The following is a 10,493-nucleotide window of genomic DNA, read 5'->3' on the forward strand; positions in this document are numbered from 1 at the left end:
CCGACAATGATAATACTTTACTATTTTAAAATGATCCAATCAGCAGATGATCGAACGTTTGCTCGTTCATCTGCTGATCGCTGTTCTGTTTACACGGGGCAATTATCGGCAACAAGCATGTCGTGAACGCTTGTCTGCCCGATAATAGCCAGTGTAAAACCCCCTTAAGGTGTCTTTAAATCTTGTATCTTTAATTCACTCTAATCTCATGAAATTCTAAAATAGCATTTCTCTTATCATCATTGGAATATTTAAACATAAAATCCAATCCCAGCCTTTATTTATTGTCAAGGTCTTTTTTTATTAGGGTTCTTTTACACCGGCCAATATTGGCTGTAACAACGAGTGCCGATCAACGAGACAGATCTTTGATCGGCGCTCATTTGCTCCTTTCGCACGATTGCTTGTCCCTATGCAATACCATCATATCGGCAACACGTCCCCCTGTCTACACAGATAGATGTGCTGTCGACAATGATATTTTCTGCTGCATAAACCATACGATCAGCCGATGAACGGGCGTTTGCTCCTTCATCGGCTGATCGTTGCCCTGTGTACACAGGGCAATGATCGGGAACAAGCGTTCATATAAAGGCTCGTTTACATGATCATTGGCCCGTGTTAAAGGGCCATAAGTCAAGTATGGGCCACGGTACTCCACTAAAACTGAGACAACTGAGCTAGCACCAGTAACTCTTCTATTATAACACATCTACTCTATTTAATTAGTATTGTACTATGTTTAGTACGTTCCTTGTACTATATATATGATATATAACCTCTGAAACTGGTTAGCAATAAGGCTAAATATTGGCTATGACAATGTTCATAAACATCTTAAAACATTTTAAAAGATTCTTAAGGACTTGATCTGTAAATACAGGGTTTCGAGACCACTTGAAACAAAGATCTACTTAGTATATTTGTATTTGTGAATGCACAAGTCAAACACTTAAGTAGCTTAAACATTGAGTTTGACTCTTGACTTGCGTGGGCTTTCTACCTGTATCTACACTGATATAAGAGTCATAGATTCCATACTATTTACCTAGTCTGGAGGTCTTTTTTATCTGCCATCTTAACAGGTTAGGAACATTTCTCACAGTATTTCACTGGGAGCAAATCTATGCCACTGACCAAAACATAGTGTAGTATTTATTTTTGTTGCACAACATGTGGTACATCTATAATTTTAATAATTATACTCAACCTGTTGGAAGTTAGGAGAATAACTTTAGTTGGATGTTATCCCTGGGCAGGATTGAGTTTGACATGTATGACATTTCACTGAGGTGCTGTTATTCTGGTATTTTATATATTTTAACAAGGTCTACTTTTTTTTTTATCTGTGGTGGTCCGACAACCGGACCCCGCACCGTTAAGCCACTCCCGGCTACCTCAGAGCATCGGACGTTCATACCGGAAACAGTTGGCTCCAGCCACTGAATAGCGGCCAAACTGCAGTACTGCAGCTCTGCTCCTATTCAAGTAAAGCCAACTTCTTCCGGCTCTGTACATCGCATAATGGGCCTTAACATCTGGTGCCCGGAGGCAGCCAAAGCGGCTTAACGGTGCAGGGTCCGGATATCAGACCCACACCGATGATATACTGATGATCTATCTGGTGGATAGGCGAGCAGTTGCTCAGTAGTGCACAACCCCTTTAAGGAAACCATCAACATTTTTTAGCAGTCTGGCAACATCTAACACAACCATTTAGGTGTGGTCTCCTACTCCTTTTTGGAAGACGTTTTCATAATGGGCCAGTGTGGAACTGCGTATACATCATTCAGTCATAACATTAAATTCACCTGCCCAATATTCTGTAGGTCCCCTTCAAGCCGCCAAAACAGCTCTGACCTGTCAAGTCCTGTGTCCTGTAGTCCTGTGCTATCTGGCACCAAAACGTTAGCAGCATATGCTTTAGGTCAAGTAAGTTGCGAGGTGGAGCCTCCATGGATCAGACTTGTAGGGGCATACTTGGTCTGCAACATTGTTTAGCTAGGTGGTACATTTAAAAATTACATTCACATGAATGCCAGGACCTAACGGTTCCTAGCAGAACATTGCCCAGAGCATCACACTGCCTACTCCGGCTTCCCTGCTTCCCATAGTGCATTCTGGTGCCATTTCCTCCCCAGGTAAGGCGACACGCCATCTTCTTCCATTGCTTTAGGGTCCAGTTCTGATGCACACATGCCTATTGTTGGCTTTAAGTGGTGGACAAAGGTCAGCATGGGCTATGTAGTTCCAAACACATCAAGCTGCAATTCACTGTGTACTCTGACACCTCTCTCTCATAGCCAGCATTAAGTTTTTCAGCAGTTTGTACAGTAGAATAGCAGACACACTTGTAGCGGTGGTTTACAATATTACATCCTTCCTTCTCCCAATGAGAGGGGCATAACTAGGAAAGACTGGACCCCATACCAAACTTTTGACTGGGCCCCCCCCCTAGGTGAGAAACGCAGCCCCCCTTATAGATACTACCCCCTGTAAATTGTGCCATACAGCCCCCCTGTAGTCAGTGCTATAAAGCCCCCCTGTAGACAGTCACACCCCACTTGTAGATAGCGCCCCCACCACCCTCTTGTAGATAGTGCCATACAGCCCACCCTGTAGATATTGCCATAAAGCCCCCCCCCCCATAGATAGCACCATACAGCTCCCCCTGTATATAGTTTCCCACATATAGCCACTCCCTGTAGATAGTGCTGTAGCCACCCCACATATAGACCCCCCCCATGTAGATAATGCCACTCTCAGTTTATTAGAAGAAAAAACAACTTTACATACTCGCATGATCCCGTTCCCACGCAGCCCGATGGCAATGCAGACCTGCTCTCTTCTGAGCAGGTCTGCTGGGGGTGACCGACGCAAGCGTTGTTGAAAGGCGCTGATTGGAAGGGCAGAATTACTTGCCCTATCAATCAGCGCTTTTCAACAACGGAAGTGGTCCGATGATGTCATCACGCCGCTAGCATCGTTGATAGGAGCTGATTGGTGGGGCAAGTCATTTTGCCCCGCCAATCAGCGTCATTGTAAGGTGCTGAATGGTCTGGCACCTTCAGCGCTAATGCATGTAATTGTATCTGCATGCTATAGACACAGGTACAATTCGTGCAAGAGGGGGTGGCGGCGGCTGGTTTCAGTGGCGCCGCCACGCCTCAGAGAGATTGTAGCTGTCGCTAGCACCGAGGCCCCCTCCAGTGCTAGCGACACCGCCAGGCATAAGGGGGCCTGTGCCGCCCGGCACCTAAATGTAGTGGTGTCGCTACCAATGTAGCAGCCATAATGCCACGCCACCGGGCATGGGGGGGGGCCATGTCGGCGGGCAGCACGCGGGCCCCGCTACGGCGCTACAGTGGTAGTTATGCCACTGCCCATTCAAGTGAATAGGAGAAGGCTGTAATGCTGAGAACTGCTGCAACAAGGGTGTAGGCAATTCCCAGTGTGAGCACTAGAAATGAAGGGGAAGCGGCGATCATACCAGCGCTGTGGCCCCTTCAAAATAGCTGATCGGCAGGGGGGAATCGGACACCGACTGATCGATATTGATGGCCTATCCTAAGGACAGTCCATCAGTTTTTTGGGAGTGCAAAACCCCTTTAACTTTTTTTAATAGTCCCTCTAGGTGGCTTGAGCCAGCGATCGTTGGGTAGCTTACATCATCCACTGAAATACTAATGTATTGCAGTATATCATGGGTTTTACAGGTCCCTAGTGAACCTTGCCTCTTGCAGGGCTTTATAGGAGCACAAAGATGGCAGACCTGTGAGCCTTCATTAGGCCCCCAGGCTGCCATGACTACCATTGCGTTGCGGGGCCGATGGAACTTCATAGGGGGTCTGCCCTCTCTTTCTTATGGCTTGAATGCGGCAGTCCCTATTAACTGTGGCATCTAAGGGGTTGAACAAGTGTGATCCCTCTCGTTGCAGTAAAGTGTCAGCTGTAACAAACAGCCAAACACACAAGTTATAGAGGGGGCTGAGCCCGTGAGCCCGCTCCATAGCTTTCGTCCTGGCCTCTGCCATATATATACGGTGGATGTCGGGAAGGGTTTAATGGAATGCGCCCTAATTTTTGTGCATAATACTGGAGTATAGTAAGTTAGCTTAAAGGTGGGATAAAAAAGAAAAAAGTGGCATACACCACTGAGATCAATTTGGTGCATCTTTAGCATGGTCTGATTTTAAGCTGCCTAAATGTAAACTCTTTGTCATTTTTTTTCATTGAATTAATATTTTTTTTGTGTTTTTAACCACCTTTTAAAATATTTTTTATTAAAAAAAATTATTTTTTTTACTTTTTAAAATATGTATTCTGTATACATAGACGCTATACCATTCTGTCTCAGCTGATTAGTTCAGCTACGTAAACTGACGGATCATCTGGCAGCGAGTCCTGCGTGTCTCTGACTCACTGGATCCAATTAAGAACTTAGATATAATCAATATTAGCTGGATCCTATGTTTCAGAGACACGCATGACTCTCAGCCGAGCCGTCAGTTCAGCTGAACTGATGGAATCGGCTAAGACAGAACTATACAGTTCGCGTTCAATTGAATCTCTGTTGATAAAATGCTTTAGCTAGGATCATGTAACATACCAGAGCTGTTAATTATTTTACTCTGGTCTCTCAAATGCAAGTTTTCAAGGTGCTCTGTACACTATAGGTCTTTACTATCACAGGCAATAAAAACTACTGCTGCACATTACATGGGTGTATAGTAGAGGTTACAAAAATAACGCCCCCTTCTCTGATATCACTTCCTACTTTGCAGCTATTGGCTGAAGTTGCACCACTCTGAATTCCTTCTTTGCCCGCCCCTGCATAAACTCTGCACACAAGAATTATTAATACTGGGAGCTTGTTGCCCTTTTCAAAAGTGTGGCATCAGGCCCGGCAACCTCTAGTCACGTCTCTGTCTGTAGGTGCTCTATTTCTACAAAAAGGGGCCTAGTCACTCAAAGACGCGTTGAATATAATTTGGATAATAGTTAGAATTTGAGTGCACAGGAGAAGCAGATGATGGGAATTAAAGGTGTTGTCCAAAAATGTACAATAAGGAAATGTCCGTTTCCCAAATGTCTGAAAGCACTCCGAGATTTCCATCGTTTCTAATAATTTTAGTGGAGAAGGACTGCACATGGAGCTACAATTGCTTTCAAATAATGGTCACCCTAACTAATTCTGGGGAGTTCTAGTGGTCATTCTCCCTCATATAAGACTTATGTCAGGTATTATTGAATTTTATAAAAAAAAAGTTACTTTTGGGATAAGTTATTTAATGCGTCACATATACCCAGAAGAGGAAACTATATTGGTGGATATAATCCTTCACAATCATTGCCCTGTGTAAACATGGCAGCGATCATCCGACTAACGAAAAAACGCCCGTTCGTCGGCTGGTTTTATCTTTTATACTGTCCTGAAACTCATCGTTGTTGGCAGCACATCTCCCCGTGTAAATAAAGGATGTGCTGTCGACGTTATGTAAACTGTATGGGGCCCGAACGATTGTATTAACAGTACATACAGTTTACATCTGCCCTTGTGAAAGGCCTTGAAGACGAGTGCTGATCGACCAGTATTTATCGGCGAGCGGCACTTGTTACGGGCACATACCTGCCTGTGTAAATCCACCTTCAAACAGCAATAGTCAATGTGATAACTCACATGATTCCTTGTTCCCAGTGGGGTTTACCATGTAATTACCCTGTTGGCATACATACCCTAGTTTCAGACTGCTATGTCATCGCCACCTTTTAAAGTTATCCAGTTTAGTAGAACTGTGGGGCGGTCCAGGTATTACGGCCATAACACCGATGCTGAAATACGGCTGTATCACGGCCGTGAAAACGTAATCCCTCAACCACGCTCCTTTGCTGCTAATGATATGTTTCTAATATCATGCATGGTTGTTATTCACATTACTAAAAAATATATTTCTTCCGATTTTTTTACTTATTTTACGTTCAATTATATTGGCATTGAAGGTAGATATAGAAGCTTGATATTCTTAGGTTTGTGATAAATGTCTGTGTACAATAAAATGTATAATTTCTGGAGTTTGGTACGCTCGCGGCTCTCTACTGAAGTTCGACGTCAAACAGATTAACACGTAGCTTGTAGAGATCATATATGGTAACGAAGCACATTTAATTTGTTTAAAAGTATAATCTAACTAAAAAACATGTCTGAATTGGGTATGAAGTATTACATTGCGTATGTTCCTGGCCCTAAAATGTCAATCAGATGAAGGCACGTGGCTCCAGGCACCTTCTCTATTTAAAGAAAGTGGCACAATCCCGAATACCGTTCTCTCTTCATCATAACCCTGGCATGAAAAGATTAGCTTCATCAAACAAAGCAGAATCCTATGCAGACATAACTAAGACTAGACAGGAGACAGAAGGTAGGAAACTATAATATACTAGCAATGTGCAAGTAACGCCAGTGTGGCAGATTGTCCATGACATAAACACCCTTATAAAGAAAAAAACTGAGCATCACAGTCTCCTCCAGCATTGAAGGGGTGGAAATCGCTTTCAAAAGGCAGCGAGAGAGGACAAAACAAGGGAACTATGCCTGATTACTGAGGTCGAGATTTGTGGTGTTGGCAATTAAATGAACGCTTGAAAAGAACGTCTCCCCAGGGTTGGTCTTGCTGAGTGCTACTGATGAAACCAATACTGCCCCCACTGTTCTAGAGATACTAAACGGAGGTTTGTAAAGTACAAACACAGGAAGTAAATGAAGCCCAAAAAAATAAATAAGGGCTCTTCCTGATTTAGGATGTCTTAATAGGAATGTTCTCAATGGATCACTTAGCAGGAGGCTACAAATTTAAACATGCTGTATAGGAATGTGTGTATCGCAAGCAAAGTACCTTCTCTGTTGCCAGCTCTTCAGGATTGTCCTATGGATATAGTTGTTTATTTTTTTTTATTTTTTGAATGTAGCTATATATGCCTTCTTCCCATCCTATGACTCCTCTAATATACGAGGGTGAGTCAAATATGATCTGCACTGTCTGTAGAATTCATTTTAATCAGAAAAGACCAATACCGTACATCATGTTTCGACATAATCTCCCTAAGACACTGCCCATGAACACAAAAATGTTTTATGCTTTGACATTTATTTTTGTATTTATTTAAAGAGGTCCTGTCGGCACTCCTTACGTGTCTGTATTCCTAAATACTTGTACTACCTGTGAAATAATAATGCTGGAGCATCTTTTCATGTTGTGCCGTTCCCCTCTGAGTCCTCCCTGAAAATTAGGAATAAATTGAAAACTGGGTGTCCCCATTACCATTGTCAATGGGGCATATCCCTACTGGAACTGTTAGCACTGGTTGGACAGAACCACCACTACATCATCAAAGACCCTTCGACCTCACCCATTATTGTCACCATAGGCAGTTTAGTCAGGGCTGAAATTTCAGGACTTGGGCGCTCTTTATACCAATGGTCAGTATATGCATCACATAATACCACAATATTTTCTGCATAATAGACTTTATTAATGTTGGCCACTAAATTCTAGGATTGTGTCAGACTGTGTAGGGACACCCCCCCCCCCCCCCAACTGGTAGTTGTCAATGTATTAATACTTTTCTAGGCAGAATAACAGAGGAATGGCAGGTCCTATTTAGCCTAAAAACAAAAAGTGGTGTTTTTTACTACACATAAATTTTATTTTACATATAGTAGACTGTAATCCGTATTGTATTGGTCACTCAAGTGGCAACTAGTAAACTACTTTACATACCTGCAATGGGGTTTTACATTTTTATACATCAATAACTGAAGAGTTTAAAAAAAAAAATAATACTTTCTTGGTTTATTTTAAAGGCAGCTTCATTGGAAAATTGCCCCCATTTTGTATATGAGATTCATAACCTCTTGGTTATGAGCTGCCAGAGAAAGTGGAAGGAGTTTTGCTATAGAAACCCTGATCAGGGCAGATCTTCTCACAGGAGGTCTGTCTCTCTATGGACATTTTTACTCGGGCCAATTATCAGGCAAATGAGCGTTCATATGAACAGGGCACCGATCAGCCGATGAATGAGCACACCATCGTATCGTTTATGCGGCATAAAATATTATTTTTGTAGGCCGGCTCCCTGTGTAAAGAGTTGTGCTGCCGACATGATCAAAATGTATGGGGATGATCGATCGTAGTAATGATCACTCATCCCGTTACATTACTGATCATTGCTCCTTGTGAAAGCAGCAAACGAGCTCCGATCAACGAGCTGTCTCGTTGATTGGTGCTCGTTTACACGGCCCGTATCAGGCTGTGTAAGAGGACCCTTAGGCTATGTTCACACGGGGTCTTTTGCCGAGTTTTTTGACGCGGAAACCGCGTCGCAAAACTCGGCAGAAACGGCCCGAGAACGCCTCCCATTGATTTCAATGGGAGGCGTCGGCGTCTTTTTCCCGCGAGCAGTAAAACTGCCTCGCGGGAAAAAGAAGCGACATGCCCTATCTTCGGGCGCTTCCGCCTCCGACCTCCCATTGACTTCAATGGGAGGCAGGAGAAAGCGTGTTTTCTGCCCGCGGCGCTCAATGGCCGCGGGCGAAAAACGGCGCGATCATTGCTATTCACACGGAGTATTTTGGGGGAGGAATATCTGCCTCAAAATTCCGTTTGGAGCTTTGAGGCAGATATTCCTCCCCCAAAATACTCCGTGTGAACATAGCCTTAGAGGCTCTCCGCTCTAGCTCCTAGAGGGGGTCCTGACCACTATATGATAATATGCCCTAATTTAGCATATGGAAAGGGGTTTTCTTAGCCCTTTAACAGGGAAACCGTTCTGAAACAGGTCTATTATTTTGCTTATCAACTTTAAAAGGCAAAATAATAGACAAAAAAAATTGACATTTTCGGCTTGAAAAATATAATCATTTTCGGCATCAATTTCCCAATAAACTTGGATCCATTCTTAAAAAAAAGTGTACCTTCAAATAAAGTGTGAACCAAGGCTTACTAATAGCCATTCCAGTTTTAGTTAGTGATCGTAAAGTTGTCCAAACACAGGAGATAGCTATCAGCAATCCCTTCCTATCCAAGGATAGATCCATACGGATAGATGAAAAGCTGCAGCCAGACACCTGATAGCACTTATATCCGGGCAAACAAAAGATCGGGCCACTGTAGAACTGCAATACAGAAATTATCCAACATTTTGGTAGATATGCAATGTTAGTGCAGTCCATCTTCTTGATCATCACCGGTATAATAGTCCTTCTAAAATAGTTGATGTTCATTTTTAATTCACTAAATTGTAATTTGCTTATTTTACCATATTATGTGTAGATTGATAAACTTCCCTGTTTACTTTCCCCAGATTCTCAGACGTGCTCTGATGAAGAAGGCTGCTCTGAGGTGTTCCTCCCTACAGACAGTGACTATGATTCCAGTGATGCACTAAGTCCTCGTGAGCTAGACTTGGTTTACTCATCTTCTCATGACATCTCTCAGCAAGCTATGTCCGGCCTCAGTGGAAGTGCACCTGATGTTCTCCAAGTTCACGATATGAAGCCCTGTCTGACCTTGAAAGAAGAATGCAGTGCTTTAGATCCCAATACTGAGTTCTGTACTAGATATATGGATAACCTCTCCGTAGTGGGTATTCCATCAAAAACCGCAGAGAAAACATCCAACTCAAAGCAGCACTTAAGTCTTTTAGGCAAAAAGAGGTCTGCGAAACATCAACATTGCAACTATTTTAGTCGTCATCACCGCTGGCTTCGGGTTCATAGTGAATCTCAGTCATTATCTCTCTCTGAAGGCATTTACACGCAGCACAAGTCGAGAGCCGTAGATTTCAATGAAGAGCCTACATCTGGTCAACATATCACGATACCGGTGAATAGTCCTAGAAGCACCTTATTACCTCATACTACAAGCTTGCCAGAAGATGGCAAATCCAAGTACAGTGAATCAAAGACAAATGTGCGCAGGATTTATGTTGAGCCTTACAAACAGAACTTATCTGAAGATGAGAGTAAAACATGGACCTTGGATATAGAGGGTTCTCGTTCTCCAGTCAAGGAACCCTCCCTGCAGGTTATTACAAGTCCAGATGTGGACCCTGATGAGAAGGACAACTTGCAGTTACCAGAGGTCTTTAGCAGCACATTATAATGTTAAAGAGACAAATTGTAGCAAAACTTAGAACATTTATTCAAATTTTGAGAATCTTTCGACATTTTACAAGACCATCTCTCATCTTGCTGCTCTTCAACTTCATGACTCGGTATTATTGTGTTTTGTGTTTGTAACTTTATATATAGAAAGAATTCCTTCAAGGGTTGATGCACAAGACGAGGTATATGTGAAACATTAGGTAGATGTAACTGACTACTTTGTTATTTAACATTGTTCAAAATACTGAATTAAGACGTTTAACGGCTTTTGTTATATTTGTTCATCAAAAGTTACCATCACCCAGTTTTTAGGTAGTCAGCCTTTTCTATG

The 10,493-nt window shown here is 42.8% G+C and overlaps 1 protein-coding gene across 1 annotated transcript in view; it reads left to right on the plus strand.

Annotated features, from left to right (window-relative positions):
* ANKFN1 (ankyrin repeat and fibronectin type III domain containing 1) overlaps positions 1 to 10,263 on the plus strand; it is a 278,523-nt gene extending 268,260 nt beyond the window's left edge. The window contains exon 17 of the mRNA XM_075846863.1: positions 9,361 to 10,263. Coding sequence (XP_075702978.1) covers positions 9,361 to 10,160 — 800 coding nt within the window. The 3' untranslated portion in view covers positions 10,161 to 10,263. The remainder of the gene's footprint in view (positions 1 to 9,360) is intronic.
* The last annotated feature ends 230 nt before the right edge of the window (positions 10,264 to 10,493 follow it).

This window comes from Rhinoderma darwinii, chromosome 13 (genome assembly GCF_050947455.1).
Source record: "Rhinoderma darwinii isolate aRhiDar2 chromosome 13, aRhiDar2.hap1, whole genome shotgun sequence".
NCBI lineage: Eukaryota > Metazoa > Chordata > Amphibia > Anura > Rhinodermatidae > Rhinoderma > Rhinoderma darwinii.